The sequence below is a fragment of the Schistocerca americana genome, chromosome 3 (genome assembly GCF_021461395.2).
Source record: "Schistocerca americana isolate TAMUIC-IGC-003095 chromosome 3, iqSchAmer2.1, whole genome shotgun sequence".
Lineage (NCBI taxonomy): Eukaryota > Metazoa > Arthropoda > Insecta > Orthoptera > Acrididae > Schistocerca > Schistocerca americana.
The window spans coordinates 863,628,179-863,655,941 of NC_060121.1; the positions used below are offsets into that span (position 1 = coordinate 863,628,179).

At 40.5% G+C, this 27,763-nt stretch overlaps 1 protein-coding gene across 1 annotated transcript in view; it reads left to right on the forward strand.

Annotated features, from left to right (window-relative positions):
- The window catches only part of LOC124605334 (cell division cycle protein 27 homolog), a 231,427-nt gene that overhangs the window by 94,213 nt on the left and 109,451 nt on the right, over positions 1-27,763 (forward strand). Inside the window, exons 6-8 of the mRNA XM_047136940.1 lie at positions 2,974-3,124; positions 7,806-7,988; positions 13,782-14,025. Of these exons, the coding sequence (XP_046992896.1) occupies positions 2,974-3,124; positions 7,806-7,988; positions 13,782-14,025 (578 nt within the window). The remainder of the gene's footprint in view (positions 1-2,973; positions 3,125-7,805; positions 7,989-13,781; positions 14,026-27,763) is intronic.

A 27,763-nucleotide genomic window follows, 5' to 3' on the forward strand; every position in this document is an offset into this window, starting at 1 on the left:
AAAACAAGAAGGAAAATTAATCCCGAATGAAATTTCTAACAAACAAAATAAATTGTATTAAGCTATAATTGTGAGAATATATTAGTGACAAGACCCTTTGTGGAGGTAGTACAAACAGACATCATTAGATGGAGAGATGAGCAAAGTTCGAGAATAGTTGCCTTTATTACATATATTTTACATATATATTACATATAAGCATAGCACAACGGAAGGGTTGGAGGGGTGACAGGTGATACCAATTTAACTGAGACCTAGATGAGTGAGGGAGGGGAGTAGTGAGCGGGCAGCAAATCACATCATGTTGCCAACCATGGGAACCTATACCGTATACTTAGGATTTTTAGGAACATCTACCACTTTGAAACTGCAGTTTGCCTGACTGAATCCATATGTAGTTGAAATGACTTTAAAATTGGACAAATACTCAGCAATAGTATTCATTTCTGCAGGAGGCCATAAAGTTGTAGATGGGGGCAAATGGCATACTTCCATGTTTCATGCTATAGTGTTGTTGATGTTCACTGGGACATGACAGGATCAAAAGGGGGTATGCGAACTGTTGGTCCTATGCAGCCAATGAAAGAGTGGTGGGCAGATGATATGTTTGGAAGCAAGAGACATTGTAACATTCTCACATTAGTATAAAAGTGGAATTTGATATGTATTTGGATAAAAACAGCTGTGTTTTCAAGATTCCACAGTAGTGCAACCACACAAATCCAACCATATTCAGAATAAACGGCCAAATATTTATGACAATGAAGATATAAACTTCACAACTGTGCTATTAGGATGATGATTAAAAATAGTGATACCATAAATGACAGGATTAGTAAATGAAAAATGTAGAAAAAGAAACAGTACACAAATTAATGCAAACTGATTCTTCTCGTTTGTTTTATTTCTCCTTGCATTATCAAAATATAAAAAGTAAATGTCGTATATTTAGAATAGGCACAATGTTAACTTTTTAGGCAGATGTTGTGTGTCAATAAAAGTGTTTGTAAGTTTGATGAGTCAAAATATGTTAAAAATAAATTTTTCTCAAGAAGCCTCTTGGAGGGGGAAAAAAGGGGGGGGGGTGGGGTCATCTTATAATCAGGATCATCTTGTTCTCAGGTAAATATGGTATATGCAGGTAAATACAGTATGTGCAAGATGAGTACTGCATCTGAAATTGTGAATATCAGTTTTTCTAAAAAGAAAATAATTGATTTATGCTGATATGGATGAGAGATGCACCCTCTTCTTCATGCTATTAATGAAATGGCAACAGTAGTGAGTAGAAGGCAGTGCTTGTTCACGAAAAAAAGGTGAAGTGTAATTTGTGTGCCCGATAGAAAGGCCAGCGTTTTCTCAGATGTGAATGGATTTACCTTATTCAATATTTTGCAATGTTTAAAACAGTAACTTACAAATACAGCCCAAATTTTTCTGGAATAAGTGGCTAATAAATAATGAGGGAAAAACTGTGGAGTGCAAAAGAAAAAGCCTCTTTCGTCAGAAAAATACTTGTGTGTGGAAAATATGCTTTTGCAATGTGGAAAACTGCTTTGAAGTATGAATTGTTCAAAGTTGACCTCCAGTCACCTGACTAGATTCCCTCTGACTTTCCTTATTAAGGCCAAAGATATTTGTGAATGAAGAAAAAAAGTGTCAGATGAAGAGGTCATAAGAGCTGTGTGTGAACATTTTACTGACCTTACAGAATTGCCCGTCATGATTTGAAACTACTAATTGAGAAAACACCAAAGTGCATTGATCTCAAAATCAAATGATGGAAAATCCAGGAAGGAATGTAACAATATTAGAGAAGGAAAGTTGCTGCTCACCGTGTAGTGGAGATGCTGACAATAGACACACATACACCAACACACACAAACTCACGTAGCTCGCATACATGACTGTGGTTTCAGCTGTCCAAGGTTGCAGTTTGTGTGTGTGTGTGTGTGTGTGTGTGTGTGTGTGTGTGTGCGCACATTGTTGACAAAGACCTTAATGGCTGAAAGCTGTAATTGTGAGAATCTTTCCGCATCTCTGTTATATGGTGAGTAGCAACTTTCCTTCTCTAATATTGATCTCAAAATCAGCTGTTTTCTGCCAGGATAAAAACATTTCAATGTGCCTTTGTGACCAATATAATCCATATTTTGTCTGTCTTCCAAGGAAATTGACGATGACAATGAAAATAGAATATTTCTTTTTAATGCATTCTTTTCACCAAACCACTGTAAAATAACTGTTCATCCTCCTGTAAGAGAATATTTTGGGAAGTGTTGTCTGTAGTAATGTGTGCATTTTGGTGACACTAAAGGTGTGTTTTCATAAAATGAAATAATATATATTTGCGTTTATGTTGTTGTTTGTAACTTCCTCCTTCATTCAGGGAGCAGTGGAATTAAACTAAGAATACTAAATCTGTAACTAAAAATGTGATGCTAAATCTGGAAAGAAATATAAATATCTGTATCATCTCACTGGAAAGTCTGGGATGGAGTAACAATTATGAAAAGGATAGATGGCTTATCATCACACAGAGGAGGTACTGAGTTGCAGACAGGCACAATGAAAAGACTGCTAAACATTTAAGCTTTTTGATAAAAAAAGTCCTTCTTAGGGAATAGAGAAAACACACACACACACACACACACACACACACACACACACACACACACACACACACACGTCTTGGAAACTGATTGATGTTTTCTATGTGCCTGTCTACTGCGCATTGCCTCCTTTGTTAGGTCTTCTAACATGTTTCAAAAAAGGTTTGGTATTAAGATATTCACATGTATAGTTGGACATTTTAGACAATTCACAGTAGGTTATAGAAATTCCTTGCTCTTGTCTTACGAAAATAACAGTACAGTTTCTTTGAGTTTTTTTGAAAATAAAACAAGAATTAATTATGATTATTCAAGTCTCTGAAAAAGATTCTGGACTGTACATCTTGCTTTATTGTTTCAGTTTTGGCACTCTGTCGTTTGAGTCAGCAAATAATGATACGTATCAGATGTCTTACTTCTCACCATCGTTGCTCCCTGCAACAACTCTTACTGAAGCGAATGATCAGAAGAGCCTTGCCAAACGCGTGAGCAACCTGCGTGCCCATGTAGGGGTATGTTTATCATATTAATTACTTATTATGTAACTGCAGCACAGAGGATATTAAATACTGTACAGCTGGAGAGTATTGTTGGTAGAGTTTCATTTGTGCAACATGGTGTGTGGTAAGATTCAGTAAGTGACCTGCAGGTCTCAATATTTATGTAAATTTTTGTATTTATAAAGTTTAACTTTGAAGCTGCTGTGGTTGCAAATAAAATGCTGTGTCCAAAAAATGAAATTGGTTCCTCCCTGTTTACTTTAAAAATAAGAATGAGACAGCTGCTTTATTAGGAAAATGTAGTCTTATTATTTCTGTATTTAATTGATAATGATATGACAGCTTCATGTACAGGGTGTTTCACAATTCCTATTAAAGGCTTCTAGAGGTTGTGGTGGAACTTGGTAATAAAGTTTTGATAAGGAACCTATGTCCAGGAGTGTACCGTTTGGATATAAAATAAGCTTGAAGATCTGATCACTCAAAAAATTACCTACTCCATGGTATGTGCACAAACTTTGAAGAAGGTGCTGTCATCAGTCCGTAGACATAATGTACCCTCTGTTTACAGTCACTGCATCAGCATTCTGCTCACATGAGTTCATTATTGAGAAGTAAGAAAGACCAAGATGGATGAATGCACGTTGAAGAGTACACATGTGAATTCACCCAGTGGCTGTTGCCCTTATGTCACACATTTTTCTGAAAATGTGGTGTAAGAATGTACATAATGAGTTATGGTTAAAATATTTTTTCTGGAATTTTTTGACCAAAATTGTAATTAGGAGACCATTTTGAAATGGGGGCCCCTTTTACCAAGAATCAATTTTATTGAATTTGGTGTCAATGGAAAGTAAAAGAATAGAGCTATAATAAAAAACAATTATTAAAGTGCTTTGTCTGAGCAATAAATGTTTGAAAATTTGTAATTAATGTAATTTCTCACCATTTTTTGCAAATTTCAGGAATTTTTTTTCAGCAGAATCACAAGTTTCAGCTTCTGAATTTTTGTTTCAAATAATTCCTACTGCCATACTTTTCAACATAAAAAAATAATCAAAAGGGTGTTTGTCCTCTGTTGTTAGATCATATACTTTTTCAATAATGCTGTAATAATTAATTGCTTCAAATAGCTAATCAACAATACAAACACAGGTTGTGTGTGTTAGGTTTTCGTGTGTCTGTGCACTTTATGTATCTGAAGGACTTTTTTCGTCTTGATTTTGTTCTTACATAAGCAGCCATTCTGTCTGGTAATTAGAGAACAAGAAAAAGTTTCAAACCATCCAGCTCTTTTCTGCGTCGTGTGTCTGAAGAAACTGGTAGTGCTGAATGTACAGACTGTAATATTTTAATGCAAAAACTTAAAGAGAAATTCAGCAGAAGTTATGTTAAAGAGAAATTACAAATACTTACCTTAGCACCAGCTTCATGGAGTAAAGAAAAAATACAAATTTTTTTAACACTACCGAATACATGGTAAAGAAATCGAGGGTATTGCTAAAAGATGATGCTATTTTGTCAAAAGGAAGTTATAAAGTGGGAAACGGAATAGGTAAGAATGTGGAAATACGTGTCCAGAATTTTTTACTGCGAAGATGATATAAGTTGCATTTCTGCTAATAAAAAAGACTGTCTGTCTGTCCCTTCAGAAAATGGCAGAAGAGTGTATAAGACAAAAAGACTAATTTTACATAATCTGAAAGATGTATATGTAGCTTTCAGAGAAATATACACTGAAGATAAAATTGGTTTTAATAAATTTTGTGAACTTAGGCCAAAAGAATGTGTTGCTGTAAACAGTCGTGGAATACATAGCATATTGTATGCGTGTATCACCAAAATGTAAAACTGTTAATGCATGCTGCAAATGTGAAAGAACTGTGCACTGAACTTGTACAGAAACTTGTTTGCAATCTGGAAAATGAGGAGGGCATGCTGCATCGCTGTTCTTCGTGTCCTGATGAATATGAACTGCGCAATTTTTTAATGGAGCTGGAGTCCGTACAAGGTTGTGAAAATATTGTATTCAAACAATGGATGCAAACTGATCGACCTACACTGGAGACAGTAATGAAGACGATCGATGAATTTGTTGAGTATCTCGTGCAAAAACTTCAAAACTTAACACAACATCATTATGTATCAAAATCTCAAGAGTCACTACTTCAAATCAAGCAAAGAAACCCTCTCTGCTACTACAAGCATCACCATATTGGATTTTGCAGAGAACTATATGTTTCCTTCGGGATGCTGCACAAGGATGTCACTGGTAGAACATTCAAGTCACCCTTCATCCTTTTGTGGTGTACTTTAAAACAGACGATTGCATTAGGTCAATGTCATGGCGTTGTATAAGTGACTGTGTGCAGCATGATACAAACACATTCTATGTTTTCCAGAAAACTGCTCTCACTTATGTATTGGAACAATTACCACACATCCACCACTTCAATGATGGCAGTTCTGCACAATATAAAAACTTTAAGAACTTTTTAAATTTGTGCCATCACAGCAAGATTATGGAGTAACTGCAGAATGGAATTTTTTTGCCACTAGTCATGGCAAAAATGCATGTGATAGGGAGTTGGTGGTACTATTAAACGTTTAGCAACAAGAGCAAGTTTACAGCGTCGATATGACAGTCACATTTTAAGTCCAAAAGATCTGTTTATATTTGCCAAAACTTACGTTCCAGGAATAGAAACCTTTTATGTTACAACAGAGGAGATAACAAAGTTCACAAACATGTTACAAAAACAACATGAGGCTGGTTCTACCATTCCTGGGACAAGAGTGAATCACTTTTCCAAACCACTTAATGAAAACAAGTTGTTGATGAAGAGTGTTTTGTTATCTACTAAATTCATTCAAGTTCCTCATGGAATTCTAAACACTGCCTCTAACACAATTAAAGAAGAAACATTTGTCGCAGCTATCTCCGATAACCAGTGGTGGCTTAGAAAAATTCTAGAGATAAGTGAAGAACAGAGAGATGCAAAAGTCAAGTTCATGACTCCAAGTGGCCCTTCCTCAAGTTATTCGTGGCCACTTCACACTGATGTTTGCTGGATACCTTATGAAAACATTTTAATGACTTTGACTGCTCCTAGTGCAAGCACAAGTACTGGTCGTTTATATACTTTTGAATCAGACATAATATTGTCCATTGAAAACTTGTTCGACAGAATCAATGCTTTTTAGAATTGTATGAATGTGTTTTATAAGAACTGATCATCATTTGTGACCACTAGGTAAGAGTCACAAAATGAAATGTGTATATTATTATTTTTGTTCTTCTGTTTTAAATAATTAAACAAAACAAATACCCTTCTGATTTATTGATGTTGAAATGTATGACAATAGGAATTCTTTGATACAAAATTTAAAATGGTGCATTTTTATAGTTGAGTGATATAGTTGGTCCTTTTACCTTTCTAATGACACCAAATTGAATAAAATTGATTTATAAATAAGGGAGTTATAGTAGTTAAAAACTTTCAACCTACCTTTCGCGCTGACGTCAGATGGAGAAAATGCTAGACATTTCAAAACAGCCCCCTTTCTACAGTTTTGATCTAAAAAATCCGAAAAAAAATTATTTTATCACTTTCTATTTATGTACTTTCTTACACCAAATTTTTACAAATATCTGTGACATGCTTTCAACGAGATTTCTTTATTTTGGGTGATTTTAAATGAAATGAGCCAGAGGTGTTGATCATTTACAGTAAAGCTGGACAAATGGGAGAGGTTCACAACACTTGTATTGATGACGTTTGCAGTACCCTCAGTCCTTCATATACAATTTTTGTCTGAATACAACGTCTGTGAGAAACTAAAACTTATGCAGGTAGGAGGCTGTACTGTGGTGCTCATGGAATACGCCATACTGTCAGCTTTGAAGAAGACATCCTATATCAAACAATGGAAAATCCAGTGTGGAATATAACAATAGTATGAAAAAGAGGGATAGGGTAGATGCCGAGTCGCAAATAGGCACAACAAAAAGACTGTCACAAAATGAGCTTTCAGCCAACAAGCCCTTTTTTTTTTTTTTTTTTAAAAGGACCCCACACTCGCGCGCGCGCGCGCACACACACACACACACACACACACTCTCTCTCTCTCTCTCTCTCTCTCTCTCTCTCTCTTCGTGTGTGGGTTGAAACAGGGTTCGCTCTTGACTCATGAGACAAATTGCTGAACAACTAGAATGAGAAGTAACTATTCCAAGGTCAGGAAATATGATGGCAACTGGAATGGTGCCTTCACACCACGTTCAAATGATGCCCAACGGTATAGGATGATAAGCGAGCAGTTGGCATCGTGTGGTTCTCTGGCTGTGATTGCAGAATGACTTTTATATATTACGTGTAAACTTTTAACCTATTGGCAATAAATGAGATACAGTGTGTAATTGTATCTGCAGCAATTTGTTGGAAACGTGTGATATGTGTGTTCTTTGTACAAGAACAGAAGAAATTACTAGCCAAGAAGACTATATGTGCTGAATGTATTTAAACATAACCAGTTTTTATTGAATTTACTTTATGTCCTTTATTAGTATTGTTTCTAATTTTTGCAAGTTAAAAAATTAAAGTTCTAGAATACATTGTTCTATTCCCTGTTTTCTAAATTTTAGGAAGAACATGAAAGTTTTTGTATTCATTATAAGTTATATTTGTTTCAGCAATTGATTAGTCGGAAGGAGACACCTCTCCAGCAAAGTAAACCAGTCTTCAGTCAGTCTGGGAATACAAGCAATGCGTCAAACATTGTCGCAGCAACGAGTCCAACTGTTGCATCTGCCCTTCAACCGGGTCAGAATGTGCGAAGGAGTTCCAGACTATTTAGTAATAGCTACTCTGTAAAGGTAATTAACCAATTAGATAATTTTGAAAATTATGCACTTCCACAAAACTTTAAGTAGAAATTATTTAACCTTATTGATTGCTTAGCAAATACATGAGTGCCATGATAATTGCTGTAGAATTGAAAACATTTGCACACTGTACTGTTCTAACATAATGGTTTCAGCATGAGAATTCTGATAAAGCTTACGATGTAGGATAGCATTTTTGTTTCTGATTGAAAGAAGTGCATGTCATATTCATTTTAGCACTTGGGTACATTTGTTGTTATGCTTCTAGAAGAGTGATTCACCTAAAGAAAACTGCTGTGTTTCAGTTGAATCTATCCAGTATTTAAAGTGCAATGATGTAATAGAACAACTTAGTGCAGTATCATGTAACACTGTGAAGTGATTGCAGCTATAAATGTAAAACAATGCACATAAATAGATGAAAAGACCAAGTACTGTTTGTTTATATTTTTGCTGATAATAGGAAGCAGTAATAACAGTGAAATACCTTGGAATAACCATCCCTTGTGACCTGAATAGGACTCATCTCATGAAACTAACTGTACAAAAAGAAGCATAATTAATGCAGGAAAAAAGTGGCATGGATAATCGGTGCAGTGTGTCCTGTAACTTACCAACCTGTTTCCCCTTCCTGCACACATGCTCCCATTCCCCCCCACCTGCACTGTCCTATCACTCTTCCCAATCTGCTTCTTTTATGTCTATCCCACACTAGCACTCTCTTTCCGTCTCCCTCCTGCATATGCACTCCTGTACCCCCAACACACATACTCTTATACCCCATCCCACACATGTACACCCCGCTCATACATGCACTCTCTCGCACACTCCCCTCCACACGTGTGCTCCCTCACACCTCTCAGACATGAGCATTCAATTGCAGCACACTACAACACCTGCACTCCCTCACTCACCTGCAAACACCATTGCAAACTGCACACTCCTCTGTACTCAGTCATTCAGGTGCACTCTTGCACAACCCCTCAGTCTTCCACTCTTGTGCTTCCTTGTCCTACCTGCTCTCTTACACCTACATCAGATGTGCACTCTCTTGCCACCACTCCATTCCCGTCCACCAACCTACCTGCATGAACATGCACCTGCCTCCGATAACTGCAGTGTCTGTGTGCTCCCCTTGCCCCTCAACACCATTTATATTTCACAAATTTTTTCTTTTAGTAACATATAGTGGAGATGTATCGGATTCGTCAGTGATTTCAAAATGAAATGTTATGACTGAAATACTGGAATAGTTGAACTGTTTGTCAAGAAAAGTACACTTAAGTTATTACTCCATACACATTAGTTACTACCTCTCCATGTTACCACTGTTCAGCCTTAACCATTATCTAATTTTTGTTGATAAGTTGACTAATCACTCTTCTTAAAATTCTGCTGCTTGACATTGTAGCATCTTAAAGTTGGAACCAAGTTCTTCATGTGCATGGAGACATGAACATTACTTGAATCCAAGCATGAATTCCAGGGAAGATGTTCAGAAACATCTGTCTTGAACTTCTTACAATAATTCTTAGGTCAAACAGTGCATGAGTGTACTGCCAGTTCATAGTGTCTAACGGGCAAAATATTTCGGTGATCAGACATGTCACCACTGTCAGGTGCGCTGACAAACTCAGCTCCTGAGTGCACGCAGCCAAGTAAAACCCCTGCGACTGTGAGCTGCTCTGTCCGTGGTCACATGCCTGCGGTCATAGAGACGCTAGTGTTGATCCAAGTTCTTTGTTCATCCCAATCACCAGAGTGTTTTGTTTCCTGAGATTCTTCTTAATTAAGCTCAGTGCTGGTTCCCATGCTTTGCTAAGATTATAGATGCAATATCTGTTGATGAGATCATCTCTGGTGCAAATTTCAAGGCCCCTCTAAAGACACTGTACCAGTATTTTGAAGAAAGTGTCAAGATCCTGGTACGTTTGTACTCACATTTGTACTTCATCATGTGATTCTCAGACAAACAGCACCCTGCGACCACTGACTGGTTGGGATACAGCAGTTGAATGTGCCTCTGATATTCTCAGAAACGATCTTCGACGGTGTGCGCACTCTGTGCAGTACATGTCTTCCCACATTGACATGGAATCTGGTATATGTAGTGATGGGGACAACCAACTGTTTTCAATAACCGAGTGGTCAGTTGATTGTTTTTTCCGTCACTCAGTTTTTTCAGTCTTCATGCTGCTGCTAGAGTCAGGGTTGCAGTAGACACGAGAAGCTGCCACTGTGGCTGCGGCGAGTACAGCACAGCGCAGCATTGCCGGGACCTGTGCTAGTGGTGACTGGCCTCCGCGCCACCTCCTCGCCCTGGCTGCCAACCCTGGCCATGGCAGCAGTAAGACGCTGATGTGGAGCATTCGGAATGCTCAGAGGCATTTTTCACTTGAAACTCAGTCAGTACACAAAACACCAACGGATTGTGCCAACTGTTTTATTTGGTTGCCCCCGCGACCAATTTACCTAAAAAGAAATGAACGTATAATAATGTAACTGATACGTAAAGTTGCTACTGACTGATTTACTTGTTATCCTTGTAGTTGCTCACATACATAGACTGGTTTCATTCAAAAGAATGAATGAATAATTCAACCAATATGTAAAGCTACAATTGAATGAGTTGATTGTTTTCCAACAACGACTGAATCGATTGTTTTCATTCAGTTGTCCCCAACACTAGGTATACGTTTGTCTTACGCAAACCAAGATCGTCTTTGATGCTTCCCAGTAATGCTTGTGTTTTATTGGACAGGCAAAAGACAGTTTTTACTCAGTATGTCAGATTTTTCCCAGTAGTGCACCAGTGTACAGTATAAAGGCAGGGCTTGCCCCTCCTCTATGACTTCTTACATCTCCACACATTGTACGGTTGTGGTGGGGTGGAGAGCACGCTTGATTTGCCATTCTGGGTACCATTCTTCTTTGGAATAAAGTTGTGAGTGTTAGAGTTCTTTGTGCAGACACTCTGCATCTGAAATGGTGAGTGCCGTGTGTGGTAATGTGTTGGACACTATGAAATGGCTGTACACTTGTGGACTGTTCGCTCAACAAATATGCTGAGAGAAACTGAAGAACCATGGAATAATTCTTAGGTTTGTAGGGTAGTGTGTGACTGAGTATTGCCAGATGGATGGCCACTTCTGTCATGATGAACATTCGGAACATTCGTCTTTCAACCCTTAATGACACACCACTTTCATTCAGTCTCCCCCCTCTGTCTGTCTCCCCCCTCTGTCTGTCTCCCCCCTCTGTCTGTCTCCCCCCTCTGTCTGTCTCCCCCCTCTGTCTGTCTCCCCCCTCTGTCTGTCTCCCCCCGCTGTCTGTCTCCCCCCTCTGTCTGTCTCCCCCCCCCTCTGTCTGTCTCCCCCCCCCTCTGTCTGTCTCCCCCCCTCTGTCTGTCTCCCCCCCCTCTGTCTGTCTCCCCCCCTCTGTCTGTCTCCCCCCCTCTGTCTCCCCCCCACTCTGCCTGTCTCCCCCCCTCTGTCTCCCCCCCACTCTGCCTGTCTTCTCCCCCCACTCTGCCTGTCTCCCGCCCACTCTGCCTGTCTCCCCCCCCCCACTCTGCCTGTCTCCCCCCTCTGTCTGTCTCCCCCCTCTGTCTGTCTCCCCCCCCTCTGTCTGTCTCCCCCCCCCTCTGTCTGTCTCCCCCCCCTCTGTCTGTCTCCCCCCCTCTGTCTGTCTCCCCCCCCCTCTGTCTGTCTCCCCCCCCTCTGTCTGTCTCCCCCCCTCTGTCTGTCTCCCCCCCTCTGTCTCCCCCCCACTCTGCCTGTCTCCCCCCCCCACTCTGCCTGTCTCCCCCCCCACTCTGCCTGTCTCCCCCCCCACTCTGCCTGTCTCCCCCCCCCACTCTGCCTGTCTCCCCCCCCACTCTGCCTGTCTCCCCCCCCCACTCTGCCTGTCTCCCCCCCACTCTGCCTGTCTCCCCCCCACTCTGCCTGTCTCCCCCCCCCTCTTCCTGTCTCCCCCCCCTCTTCCTGTCTCCCCCCCCCCACTCTGCCTGTCTCCCCCCCACTCTGCCTGTCTCCCCCCCACTCTGCCTGTCTCCCCCCCACTCTGCCTGTCTCCCCCCCACTCTGCCTGTCTCCCCCCCTCTTCCTGTCTCCCCCCCTCTTCCTGTCTCCCCCCCCCCCTCTGCCTGTCTCCCACCCCCCTCTGCCTGTCTCCCACCCCCCTCTGCCTGTCTCCCACCCCCACTCTGCCTGTCTCCCCCCCCACTCTGCCTGTCTCCCCCCCCACTCTGCCTGTCTCCCCCCCCACTCTGCCTGTCTCCCCCCCCCACTCTGCCTGTCTCCCCCCCACTCTGCCTGTCTCCCCCCCCACTCTGCCTGTCTCCCCCCCACTCTGCCTGTCTCCCCCCCACTCTGCCTGTCTCCCCCCCCACTCTGCCTGTCTGCCTCCCCCCACTCTGCCTGTCTGCCTCCCCCCACTCTGCCTGCCTGTCTCCCCCCCCCCACTCTGTCTCCCCCCCCACTCTGCCTGTCTGCCTCCCCCCACTCTGCCTGTCTGCCTCCCCCCACTCTGCCTGCCTGCCTCCCCCCACTCTGCCTGCCTGCCTGCCTCCCCCCACTCTGCCTGCCTGCCTGCCTGCCTCCCCCCACTCTGCCTGCCTGCCTGCCTGCCTCCCCCCACTCTGCCTGCCTGCCTGCCTGCCTCCCCCCACTCTGCCTGCCTGCCTGCCTGCCTCCCCCCACTCTGCCTGCCTGCCTGCCTGCCTCCCCCCACTCTGCCTGCCTGCCTGCCTGCCTCCCCCCACTCTGCCTGCCTGCCTGCCTGCCTCCCCCCACTCTGCCTGCCTGCCTGCCTGCCTCCCCCCACTCTGCCTGCCTGCCTGCCTGCCTCCCCCCACTCTGCCTGCCTGCCTGCCTGCCTCCCCCCACTCTGCCTGCCTGCCTGCCTGCCTCCCCCCACTCTGCCTGCCTGCCTGCCTGCCTCCCCCCACTCTGCCTGCCTGCCTGCCTGCCTCCCCCCACTCTGCCTGCCTGCCTGCCTGCCTCCCCCCACTCTGCCTGCCTGCCTGCCTGCCTCCCCCCACTCTGCCTGCCTGCCTGCCTGCCTCCCCCCACTCTGCCTGCCTGCCTGCCTGCCTGCCTCCCCCCACTCTGCCTGCCTGCCTGCCTGCCTCCCCCCACTCTGCCTGCCTGCCTGCCTGCCTCCCCCCACTCTGCCTGCCTGCCTGCCTCCCCCCACCCCCCGCCCCCACCCTCCTCGCCCCCCCCCCCACCGCTCTGTCCGCCCCCTTACAACTTCTGGCCCCTTTACCTCCCCCCCTTTAACCTATAAAAAGTTTAGATGAGAGGTGACTAATTCCTGGTATTGTAGCTTTGAGAAGTCAGTTTGTGATCAGAACTGTTTAATTATGATGTGGCATATTACAGCTGTGCTGTTAGAATATTTCATTCATTCACTCTTTAGTGATGAATTTTCCTTTTAAGTCTGTCAACATCTCTAAATTAATTTATCCTTCTTCCAGTAAATTAATCACCTGAAGAAAGAAATTGAGGTCATTCTGAAAATACAGAACACACACATTATTTGAAAGTATACGTAAATTTCTTGTTCACGACTTATAATTTTTGGTATCAAAATATGTCACCTTTTTGGTGATAACATTGTGTGTTGTACTATTTGGCAAAGATGCCAAGTATTAGTATAAATTTGCTGTAAGTTAGAATAATGCAATGTTCTTATAAGGAGTTTAATATGTTAACCTTTAATTATTTTGCAGATTTGTCTGTGGAATGTTCTTTTTCTCATAACGTGCAATTTTATTTTTAGGAGAATAACAAGAGTCCTAATAGAACAAAATTTGTAACGCCGAAATCACCCTCGAGGAAAACAAAGTCTCGAATAGCAAAGGCAAATCTAAACAAAACTAGTTTTAGTGACATGAATGAACGAAATCGCAGTGAAAAGGAGAGGCAAGAAACAATTACATCGTCTGATAATAAATTAATTAGTAATAGTATATATGGATATAATTCTACTCAGCAAGTCTTCCAGCTTCAAAAGCAATCTGCAGGCAAGTGCATGGTTTTTCCTTTCAGATTTTGGTATCCAATGATGGTTTATATAATAAATTTTCATTAATCTGTGTGAAACTGTGCTGTGTGAATAACACTTCGGAGATAGGCCACTTAGAAGATTATTGGACTGAGGAAACTGGCCACTTAATATCTCTCTCTCTCTCTCTCTCTCTCTCTCTCTCTCTCTCTCTCTGTGTGTGTGTGTGTGTGTGTGTGTGTGTGTGTGTTACCAGCACATTTGAAATTGATGTGTCTTAAAAGTAATACACACTGAAAGGGCCAAGCTCCAAGATTATTTTACACATTTACTTTAGTTCTTTGATAGATTACATGGCAGATGACAAAAAGTATAATTATCTTCCCAAGAAAAAAAATGCAAGTTGAGTTACTGAACAGTTTCTTGCTCTCGAGCTTCCAAAATTCATTGCACACTCAGTAAACTTGAACTATTTGTAGCAGAATTACAGCAAACTGTGAAACACAAGTGTGCTCACAAAATTACATTAATACAATCATATTGGCCCAGCCATTGACAATAGTCACTGTTATGTTCACTAATTTTTCTTTTGAAATAATTCTATAAATTTGCAACCACAACGGAGGGGTATCTGTTGAGAGGCCAGACAAACATGTGGTTCCTGAAGAGGGGCAGCAGCCTTTTCAGTAGTTGCAGGGGTAACAGTCTGGATGATTGACTGATCTGGGCTTGTAACATTAACCAAAACGGCCTTGCTGTGCTGGTACTGCGAACGGCTGAAAGCAAGGGGAAACTACAGTCGTAATTTTTCCCGAGGACATGCAGCTTTACTGTATGATTAAATGATGATGGCGTCCTCTTGGGTAAAATATTCCGGAGGTAAAATAGTCCCCCATTCGGATCTCCGGGCGGGGACTACTCAAGAGGATGTCGTTATCAGGAGAAAGAAAATTGGCATTCTACGGATCGGAGCGTGGAATGTCAGATCACTTAATCGGGCAGGTAGGTTAGAAAATTTAAAAAGGGAAATGGATAGGTTAAAGTTAGATATAGTGGGAATTAGTGAAGTTCGGTGGCAGGAGGAACAAGACTTTTGGTCAGGTGATTACAGGGTTATAAATACAAAATCAAATAGGGGTAATGCAGGAGTAGGTTTAATAATGAATAAAAAAATAGGAGTGCGGGTTAGCTACTACAAACAGCATAGTGAACGCATTATTGTGGCCAAGATAGACACAAAGCCCATGCCTACTAGAGTAGTACAAGTTTATATGCCAACTAGCTCTGCAGATGATGAAGAAATTGATGAAATGTATGACGAGATAAAAGAAATTCTTCAGGTAGTGAAGGGAGACGAAAATTTAATAGTCATGGGTGACTGGAATTCGTCAGTAGAAAAAGGGAGAGAAGGAAACATAGTAGGTGAATATGGATTGGGGGGAAGAAACGAAAGAGGAAGCCGCCTTGTAGAATTTTGCACAGAGCATAGCTTAATCATAGCTAACACTTGGTTCAATAATCATAAAAGAAGTTGTATACATGGAAGAATCCTGGAGATACTAAAAGGTATCAGATAGATTATATAATGGTAAGACAGAAATTTAGGAACCGGGTTTTAAATTGTAAGACATTTCCAGGGGCAGATGTGGATTCTGACCACAATCTGTTGGTTATGAACTGCAGATTGAAACTGAAGAAACTGCAAAAAGGCGGGAATTTAAGGAGATGGGACCTGGATAAACTGAAAGAACCAGAGGTTGTAGAGAGTTTCAGGGAGAGCATAAGGGAACAATTGACAGGAATGGGGGAAAGAAATACAGTAGAAGAAGAATGGGTAGCTCTGACAGATGAAGTAGTGAAGGCAGCAGACGATCAAGTAGGTAAAAAGACGAGGGCTAATAGAAATCCTTGGGTAACAGAAGAAATATTGAATTTAATTGACGAAAGGAGAAAAAATAAAAATGCAGTAAATGAAGCAGGCAAAAAGGAATACAAACGTCTCAAAAATGAGATCGACAGGAAGTGCAAAATGGCTAAGCAGGGATGGCTAGAGGACAAATGCAAGGATGTAGAGGCTTATCTCACTAGGGGTAAGATAGATACTGCCTACAGGAAAATTAGAGAGACCTTTGGAGAGAAGAGAACCACTTGTATGAATATCAAGAGCTCAGATGGCAAACCAGTTCTAAGCAAAGAAGGGAAGGCAGAAAGGTGGAAGTAGTATATAGAGGGTTTATACAAGGGCGATGTACTTGAGGACAATATTATGGAAGTGGAAGAGGATGTAGATGAAGAAGAAATGGGAGATAAGATACTGCGTGAAGAGTTTGACAGAGCACTGAAAGACCTGAGTCGAAACAAGGCCCCGGGAGTAGACAACATTCCATTAGAACTACTAATGGCCTTGGGAGAGCCAGTCATGACAAAACTCTACCATCTGGTGAGCAAGATGTATGAGACAGGCGAAATACCCACAGACTTCAAGAAGAATATGATAATTCCAATCCCAAAGAAAGCAGGTGTTGACAGATGTGAAAATTACCGAACTATCAGTTTAATAAGTCACAGCTGCAAAGTACTAACGCGAATTCTTTACAGACGAATGGAAAAACTGGTAGAAGCGGACCTCGGGGAAGATCAGTTTGGATTCCGTAGGAATGTTGGAACACGTGAGGCAATACTAACCTTACGACTTATCTTAGAAGAAAGATTAAGAAAAGGCAAACCTACGTTTCTAGCATTTGTAGACTTAGAGAAAGCTTTTGACAATGTTGACTGGAATACTCTCTTTCAAATTCTGAAGGTGGCAGGGGTAAAATACATGGAACAAAAGGCTATTTACAATTTGTACAGAAACCAGATGGCAGTTATAAGAGTCGAGGGGCATGAAAGGGAAGCAGTGGTTGGGAAAGGAGTGAGACAGGGTTGTAGCCTCTCCCCAATGTTATTCAATCTGTATATTGAGCAAGCAGTAAAGGAAACAAAAGAAAAATTCGGAGTAGGTATTAAAATTCATGGAGAAGAAGTAAAAACTTTGAGGTTCGCCGATGACATTGTAATTCTGTCGGAGACAGCAAAGGACTTGGAAGAGCAGTTGAACGGAATGGACAGTGTCTTGAAAGGGGGATATAAGATGAACATCAACAAAAGCAAAACGAGGATAATGGAATGTAGTCAAATTAAATCGGGTGATGCTGAGGGAATTAGATTAGGAAATGAGTCACTTAAAGTAGTAAAGGAGTTTTGCTATTTGGGGAGTAACATAACTGATGATGGTCGAAGTAGAGAGGATATAAAATGTAGACTGGCAATGGCAAGGAAATCGTTTCTGAAGAAGAGAAATTTGTTAACATCGAGTATAGATTTAAGTGTCAAGAAGTCGTTTGTGAAAGTATTTGTATGGAGTGTAGCCATGTATGGAAGTGAAACATGGACGATCACTATTTTGGACAAGAAGAGAATAGAAGCTTTCGAAATGTGGTGCTACAGAAGAATGCTGAAGATAATGTGGGTAGATCACCTGACTAATGAGGAGGTATTGAATAGGATTGGGGAGAAGAGAAGTTTGTGGCACAACTTGACTAGAAGAAGGGATCGGTTGGTAGGACATGTTTTGAGGCATCAAGGGATCACAAATTTATCATTGGAGGGCAGCGTGGAGGGTAAAAATCGTAGAGGTAGACCAAGAGATGAATACACTAAGCAGATTCAGAAGGATGTAGGTTGCAGTAGGTACTGGGAGATGAAGAAGCTTGCACAGTATAGAGTAGCATGGAGAGCTGCATCAAACCAGTCTCAGGACTGAAGACCACAACAATGGCAGATGACAAAAAGTATAATTATCTTCCCAAGAAAAAAAATGCAAGTTGAGTTACTGAACAGTTTCTTGCTCTCGAGCTTCCAAAATTCATTGCACACTCAGTAAACTTGAACTGTTTGTAGCAGAATTACAGCAAACTGTGAAACACAAGTGTGCTCACAAAATTACATTAATAGAATCATATTGGCCCAGCCATTGACGATAGTCACTGTTATGTTCACTAATTTTTCTTTTGAAATAATTCTATAAATTTGCAGCGGAAGGCAGCACCAGTCGAGGGGCAGGTCACGAGATGTCCATATATTGTTCTCAAACGAAATATGTGGCTGGTGTGTCAAGAAAATCGTGGTCTGATCAATACTCAGGCACAGTCGTCTTAACACAAAGCTGTGGCCTGAGCCTGGTCTCCAAAGCTTTAAGCAGCAGCAGCAGTAGCAGCAACAACAACCTGTTCTTGTACCACATTTTCTCAGTATTTCAGTTTGTAGTTATCAATGTCTTGGCTAGTAAACAGCATTATTCAGTGTCTGTTTATCTTGCCCCGGTGAAATCATTCTGTATGTAAATGCTTTAAATTTCCTTTTTTTTAAATACTGAACCTGTTTAATAGGAATGTCACTTGACCTGATATCAACAAAATATTTCAGTAACTGATCGATAAAATCATGTCACTAACTGGAATGTAGCTACCAGGACATCACTTTTTAAATGCTGCATAGTAAACTGATATCAAATCAGATTTTTCAGTATGTAACTCATAGTGAGCCTCTTAACTACAAATACGCTATGTTGTAGATATTGCAGGAAAATAGCATAAATGTTTCATCTGCAAGTTTTTAAACTAAGTAGCTTGAGAGTTTCAGAATGCAAAAGTGTCAAAGTCACTGTTTAATTCCAGGCACAACATTCCTTATAAATGCATTGTTACAAAATTCTATATATTTCATGTGAGGGGTTTGTTCAATGTGTTATGTCAAACTCTATTGATGCCCCTTCAGGATCATGATAAGCAGTAAACTACTTTCAGGTAGTGGTGATATTTAAATTAGTAGGGAGCATTGAATCAATGTGAAAACCTTGTTATCCAAGTGTTTTTCTATTGGTTGCAGTGTACTATACTAACAGGGCAGGGCTGAGAATGCAGAAATGTGTAACCACTACTGTAAAATGCAATGGAGATTTGGTTTGTTGTAATTTTGGAATACAGAATCCATCAAATGACTGAAATATATATACAGAAATTTTTTTCAAATGTTAAGTCGCGTAACTGTAAGGTTATTTGGAAAAACTAAAATGTAAATATGTTACAAAGACAAAGAACCACTATGTTGCGATCTTAACTAGCAGGTAGTTTGATCTTATCTATAATTTTAAATGATTGTGGTGGTGCCTCGTGTCTGCGAAATGTAGTATATTTTGTTATGGGAGGAACATACTAATAAGTACCAGTATTGCTGGTTACTCTCTTGTCCATTTTTCTTTCTTAATTGTTACAGTAGAATTTTCTTACTTCAATACGTTAGTTCGTGAAAGTGATACAAGTAAAACAAAATAATTCTATTACATAGGTAAAACCTGGAGACATGCAACTTGCTAAAACATGGCAAACATCTTTTGTTTTACTGTTGGTTTATAAGTTTTAATTTGACATAATTGAATGCTTGTTAGTCTACTCGTAACATCAGAGTCATGTTGTACACAGGTAGTCTTACCACCCTTTCATGGTGAGTTATTCAAATTTGTGTAGCAATTTACAAGTACTTATGCATCTATTAATAATCTCCACTAGCATAAACTAACAATCCCAAGTATTTTCTTAATGCTTCTGGAAACTCTGTTTCTGTTGTGATTACATGTAGCCTGCGTGTCTTATTAATCCAGGTCATTCTTAAATTTGATGACGAATTGTATCACCGACTACTTACTTCCACTGGAAGATTTGGAGGTTTTAAGTTATACTTAACGGCTTTGTAAATTGTGTGAACAGTCCTAGATTCCTGTTAAATGCAGTCGTATAGACTCATATTGCAGTGATCAGCATGTCAAACTGCCATGCGGAGGACTCATGTTCAGTTCCTGGTATTGCTAGGGATTTTTCTTTGGTGAAAAGACTGGCTCCTCTCTGCTTAGTGATACAGATTGGAAACTATTTAAATTAGAAGTAGCAGCTTCAATGCCCAGATGGTAACAGTGGCGAGGAGCGGGGGATAATGACCCTGTGCTCTTCCGGGCCACTTCCAGATGCTGTCATGTGACAGAGAATGGCACAGTGGCAGTCCTGCGGGCACAATTGCGGAGATTTTATTTTAACTATAGACACAACTGGGGGTAGTGCAAGGGCAGAGGCATAATATTATATGTGCTTTCATATTCTACTTAAAATGTTTTTTTTAATGTAAGTGTACAATTTTGTATGTCTAGTTGTGAAACTTCCAGTAAATTGAAGATGAGTTTCAGACTAAGTTTTTGAATGTTCTTTAGTAAGCTAATTCTCCAGTATGTAGATATCCTTTCTTATGTTGCACACTGGAAAGCGCTGTTTTCATCTCAGGGTTCCCCTAGGAAACCTCCTTTTTGCAGAAAAGGGGGGGGTGGAGGAGGAGGAGGAGGAGGAGGAGGAGGAGGTGATGTTTAGTAGTGCTAAATGATTATGACATATTACAGTGACAGTGTGCTCAATAGGTCTATAGTGATACTATCATCAATGATGTGGAACATACCACAGAAGTAAAAGTATTTATTACATATTAAGAAAAGAGCTGATGTGGTAATGCTAATGCTTCTTTCATAAGTTAAACTGAGTAATTTATACATATTTTCAGTGATAAAGTAATGTAAATTGTATCAAATAAGTAAATTGTTCTTATTTTTGTGCCTTTAAAGTTCAGATTAGCTTGGTTGCAAGTCCAACTCGAAATTCTCCTGTAAATTGGGTCTTCTCCAGACCATGTGTCTTTGAATTGTACAATTCATTGTTGTTAAGATCAAAACATTCATAAAAAGTCTTTAGTTGGTTAACAAGAAATTATTACATTACGGTGCTATGTTGCCAAGAGCATATGGTCTTCAGCCAGTGTTAAGAGTCTATTAAAGTATTATGAGCTGCAGCTACTATAATTTACTCCGCCATAGTGCTGAAAATCTGCCCCCCCCCCCCCCTCTCTCTCTCTCTCTCTCTCTCTATGCTATGAGCTTTCAGTTACCTGGTTCAGTTGATATCTGCCGCAGTTTCTCGTTGGGCATAGTCAATACTTGAGGACAATATCACAGTGAAGTGAGTTGATGGTAAAAATAAATTATTTTTAGACATTTGAGGTGAAAAATGTGGGTGATTTTCACGCTTATAGTACGATTTTAGTGCTTTTCACAAAACGCCAGAAAAACCCCTTTCTATGTTATCAACTTAGAAAATAAGGATATTCCTTACATTAATAATATGTATTGTGATAATGAGTGTTGCGTTAAATAATGAAGAGATAGGAGTGGCATATACACAAAGCAAAAGTTGTACAAATGTAAGACATTACACGATAAATTATTTCCTGTACCTTTGTTTTATTTGCACATGACAAACTCATTTGTGTGTCATGTATGTAATAATAGATTAGGATTGTTTTGTTATGACTGCGTCATATATTTTAATGTTCTGCTACATTTAATAATTAATGTTGTGTGTTTATTTTGAGCTCTACAATAACTTTTGAATGTCTTCACAGATTTTCTGAAACATGTGGATATATAGTTTCAAATACAAAAGAGCTACTTTCCTCTGAAATACACTATTCAGTGCATGGTAGAGAGCACTTTTCAATTTATACTGCCAATCAGTTATTGTTAGTCGTAGATGGCATGTGTAAGAAGTAAAGTACAGGATGGTTCGAAAACGCTTTAAAAATTTATCAAAATATGTAACAATTTATTTAGATAAGCAGCCTCAAGACAAGACACCAAAGACTTACCAGTCAGCAACTTCTCTGATATCCAGTTTTTATGTTGCTTGTGTGGTAGCTATTGACTGACCTATATGAGCAGCTAATTTGATTTGGATATCCTTTTGACATTTCAAAAAAAGTAGTGCTTTTGTTCACCTTTACCAGTTAGACATTCATATTAGATATGGGCAAATTCATTCATCTTTGGGAACTAGTTCACTGGTGATTGTTCCTTTATGGTAACGGTTCATTTTTACGGTATATTGATATTTTTTACTTGTGGACCGTCTGACAGCAACTGAATAAAACACAATTTTAGTGCCATACGCGTTTCGCCTTTATTTTCTGCATTCACCATTCCTTTTTTTGTATGTAATTGTGCATGCTACATAGATTTTAGATAAAAAATATCAAGTATGCATAAGTATTACTTCAGCATGATAAATTCATTGATTGCCTTACATAGACACTTTGTTTATTTCAGTTTTCTTTGCTGAATTTATTCTTAGAAAGTATGACATTAGTTGGCTGACATGATGGGCCAGTGACCACAAGCCAAGTTTTGTGTAGCTAGAGCAGGCTGATTGGAAGTACAGATTATGGAACGTGTTTATGACCTGCCATGGACCACCACATCTGTCATTCACTTTGTATCAAGTACAGTGTCTTCATTATTCCCCCAGAGAATAATATGTAATTGTATCTGCTTTACTAGCATAAAATAACTTAAAGCAAACTGTCATCTGGCAGTCCAACATTAATAGTTTTCTTTTACAATATGTCAGTGTGTAAATTAACCACACATCAAAGTACCATACGGTCTGTGTGCAAAATGAAGATTAATTTGGAAAAAATAGGATTTCCTACACAGGAGCAGTGTAATTGCATACTAAATTTAGGAGCTTTGTATCAGCAGTGGGGGCAACTACATCATTGTGATCTGAGAGCATCTATACTTCATAAGTGAAAAGAAAATATTTTCTTTTTTCTCCAACATCTTCCCAACATAGTACACATCATACCTTTGAAAGTCTTTACATTTGCAAAAAATAACCAGTTTTTGGTCAGCCATCAGTTGAAAGGGGTGCCGAGATTCATGCATGGAGTAAATCATCAAACAGTGGAAATCTAGGATGCAATAATGCCAATATTATGAAAAGGATAGAGTTGTACTCACCATATAGCAGAGATGTTGAGTTGCAGATAGACAAAACAAAAAGACTGTCAAACAAGTAAGCTTTCAGCTAAAAAGGCCTGTATTCAAATTAGACAACACACACACACACACACACACACACACACACACACACACACACACACACACACACAGACAGTCTGGCTGCCGAGGCAGGCTTGAATAACAGCGCATGATGGGAGAAGCAGTCTTGGTGGTGGGTCTAAGGAGTAGGCTGGGGTGAGAAGGAGGAGGAATAGAAGGGTAGGGACGGGGGACAGAACAGTCCCAGTTGTGGGAGCATACAGGGACGAGGCGGAGAGAGGGTAGGGCAGTTAGGTGCAGTCGGGAGGTTAGACAGAGGGCTGAGGGGAGAGGGGTTGGTGGACCAGCGGAGGAAGAGAGAAGGAAAAAGTCAATGGGTCTGTTAGTGGAATAGAGGGCTGTGTACCATATTTACTCGAATTGAAGCCGCACTTTTTTTCCGGTTTTTGTAATCCAAAAAACTGCCTACGGCTTAGAATCGAGTGCAAAGTAAGCAGAAGTTCTGAAAAATGTTGGTAGGTGCCGCCGCAACTAACTTCTGCCGTCGAATATATGTGGCGCTACACAGGCATGCTTTGCAGGCACAAAGATAAATACTGGGGCCAAAACCTCTGCGTTAGTAAATAAATTAAAAAAAAAATGTGTAAGTCGAGCTTTTTTCTCCACCCCGAGTTTCGACCACTGCATTTTCATACATTATCCAACAAAGTAAATACAAATTCCGAGTTGTTCATCTTCAAATGTAGCAGCATTTCAATGTACTATGAAAATCCGACTGGCAAGACTATTTGGGATGTTTGTCAATATGGCCAACTCTATGTTCTGAATTTTTTCCTACCTGTGAGAAGAGATGGTTGCTAATAGGAACTTTTATTCGTATTATTCTTATGCCTAGTAGTGATACAATCAGAAATGAAGCACGGCAATTGACTAGATTTTTAAATCTAAGATGACTCTAATTTCTGTGCAGAATGTAATGTACAAAAGAGGGGTCTGCAAAGATTTTCAAATGGAGAAAAATTTTAGCTAAACTCTCGTTCAGAACATCTATCATACGCAGTTTATTATTTGATTCTTGTTGATCATTATCAAAGAAAGCAGCAGTGTAAGTAACAACAAATAGAGGTCTCTTGCCATTGTTTCGCTAATGAGACAATTCCTCTTTTTTTTTTTTTTTTTTATTGTAAGCGACAGTAGCGCGCACAAAAGCAAGCCATGCCGCAAGCAGCGACAGGTCGTAAACACTTATTATCAGAATGCGACAAACAATGCATGACACAGTATAATAATGCATTTTCAGCCTAGAGTTACGTAAACACCTATAACAAAGAGAACGGCACTTATCAGATCAAAGAAAAATAAGCAACCGATTCAAACCAGACGAAGCACGCCTGACGCATAGCAATGGCTACCCGGTAAAGCTTAACTGCTAAGCTTACGACTCGAACCAAACTACTGTAGCTGTATCGTCATTTATTCTACCTAAATTGTCTCATATTACAATAGACCAACTTTGTTTCGATTTGGAGGTGCGGCCTAAAACTTTTCTCTCCCCTTGAATTTCGAGTCTCAAATTTCAGGTGCGGCTTAGATCCGGGAAAATTTTTTTTCCTTGATTTCGAGTCTCATTTTTCAGGTGCGGCTTATATTCGAGTGCGGCTTAGATTCGAGTAAATACCGTAGTGCTGGAATGGGAACAGAGAGGGGATAGATAGGTGAAGGACTGTGACTGATGAACGTTGAGGCCAGGAGGGTTGTGGGAACCTAGGATATATTGCAGGGAGAGTTCCCACCTGCACAGTTCAGAAAAGCTGGTGTTGGTAGGAAGGATCCAGGTGGCACATGCCGTGGAGCAGTCATTAAAATGAAGAGTGTTGTGTTGGGCAGCATGCTCAGCAACTGGGTAGTCCAGCTGTTTCTTGGCCACAGTTTATTGGTGGCCATTCCTCGCGGACAGACAGCTTGTTGGTTGTCAAGCCCACGTAGAATGCAGTACAGTGGTTGCAGCTTTGGTTGTAGATCATATGACTAGTTTCACAGGTAGCCCTGCCTTCGTTGGGGTAGGTGAGGTTTGTGACCAGACTGGAATAAGTGGTGGTGGGAGGATATTCTAATGCTTTCTTGGACAACAAGAGACAGTGCGGTGTTGGGTTGCACGATTCACACGTCTCTTCCAGTTGACTTATGTGTTGTGCATGAGCCGATCCTCTTCTTTGGGTCATAAGCTATGTCGCTCTCACCATTTAATTCTTCTCCGAAGACAGTATTGGGTTAAAGGGAATATTATTAACCAACTCTCTATTCTTGAAATAAATCATGTACTTGTAGATTCTTGTTAATTCAACAATAATATATTTTCAACTCTCATCCCAAAGTAACAGTTATTCTGTACAAACTCCAGCAAGCCAACTGGTTCCAAGATAAATGTCAGAATTGACTAAACACTCATACAATTACGTACATTCTGCCTCATGCAGAGACAAGACATAAAGTAAAAGTCTCTATATAACACACGCTTCATCTGTCTCTGTAACAATACTCATGACACCACACACCATGGACCATTATAGAGATACTATTTGACTTTTTGATATAACTTCTAGGGCACTGCATGTTACCACTTGTCGGGGCCACTCGTCTAACACAGCTCCTGGCTCCTCGTGACAGCTGTCCTTCCTGCACGTACAGACATGTGTGACACAGTAAAAAGGCTCTCTCACCCTTGTCATTAAAATATTGGGTGTTCGAGACGGTGAAGAGCCAAGTGTTTCTAGAACTTACCCCGAAATTCTCGAAGCACTACATATCCCTCCCCTTAGCTCGAACACGCAATATTTTATACATATTCATTATGTACAATTACACGAGATAATAATTCTCTATCTTTTAACAGTACTATGCATATTTTACCACAATTACAAACTGTGAACCTTTCAATCTGTGTTGGAGTTATCTCTATTTTGTGTTCCCCTTCCAGTTGTAAATTCCAGGTGCACATAACTCATGAATATTCTGCTGCTTTGTTCTTACTTCCCCTACTATCTTTTCTAATTATGTACTTAATCATTACTTATGGTAATCTGGAGGAACTCTGGGTAGAATAAAAGTGTTCCCTTCTTGGACATTTGTATACCTGAACTTAGTGAGTCTATTTATGCATAGAATTCAAACTTACCAGACTCATCCCTCCAAACGTGTGACTTCTGTCGCGATACTGCACTTTTTCGCTTTAGGAACAGTACCTATATCTTACATGGGTTGATCCTAGGAGTACCCTTTATCCTTCCGTTTTCGTAGCTATGCCCCTTTTAACTTCCTGATCTATGGTACAGGTCGATCCCCCTCTTGGTGCCCCTGTCGGCACAGCATAGGTCAGCCTCTCTTGGGTCTGCCTGTCTGCCCTTTTCATCCAGTAAATGCTGGGTGCACCCTCCTCCACCTTCCTGAGTAGGCCTCCTGGTTTATTGTCCTACCATGCATCTTTATGTATACTATTCTTAAATACTCTGGTAAAATTATAAACAAATCTCATTTACACTCATATTCCACTTTCTAATACTTCATCTTACACCCTAGAGACCTCTTTCATTTCTTACTTTTACTATCAACTTTTCTCCAAGGAGTAGCACGGCACATGTAGATATATATTAGAGCAACAAAAATAACGATGCAGAACAATCACATATCAACAATGTAATATGTGCATCAATTGAGATTTACATGTATCTATATTCCCCTACATCCCGTGGCGGTTCTGGCATCACTTCAGGTTCCTAATTCGTAGTCCTTCTGGTTTTGCTTAAGTATATCGTTGTGTGTGTGTAGATGTGTGTTCGTGTATCCTGATTTTTCGGCCTACTTGTTTGAAATGAGTTGAAGGTTATAGGAAACCACGGAGAGTATGAAGGACTTCAGCGGTAGAAGTGTGTGCATATGGAAAGAGGGAACGATAGACTGGTACTCAGATGAGAAGTAAGAAAGGAACAAATAGAAACAGTTGCTAAAATCAAAGAAGTGAAAGAAGATTAGCCCCAAAGACAGGAAACCCTTCCCACCCCCCCTTCCCCAGGATCCCTACTTCACCGGTACTTGTGTGAAAAGCCGGAGGAGGAGGTATGATGTTAAACGTCTTCTACAGAATGGACATTCTCACCTTCACCTTTGAAGTCCCCGAAGAAAAATCTTATCAACTCCTATGGAGCGGCAAATCGTGAAGAATCAGTTACACTTGTCTGTGAGGGTTGTCTGAAAGGGGTGTGTGTGTGTGTGTGTGTGTGTGTGTGTGTGTGTGTAGTGTTAGTTATGTTTGTACCTACACTACCCACCCTTTCCAAAATGATACAAACCCTCCCATTTATCTTACATCTCACAAAAAGTATAAAATTATTCTATAACAATAGAAAATTACACACAGGCAATGACATATGAGCCGGTGTGTTGTCTTGATCCAGAACCCATGACTTGTTCTTCCACATTTCGGATCTCTTTTCCTTTCTCATGGTGGTAATGTTGATTAATAGTTTGACATTCAGGAACCCAGTGAAGATCACAACTCTGTGAATACCGAAAAAACAGTCATCATTGCTTTGAATCTTGCTTTGCTCATTCGTGCTTTTTTCACTCTCTGTGATGTTTGGCCCTTCCAATGCATGTAGTAGATGGATCGTAAGTGAGAAACTACGATTCGTCATGTTATCACTATTTCCAAGAAATTAGGATCATTCTCAGTGGCATCAAAGCATCAGTACAAACATTTTCACATGTTGCTTTTTGTTCGATCGTGGGA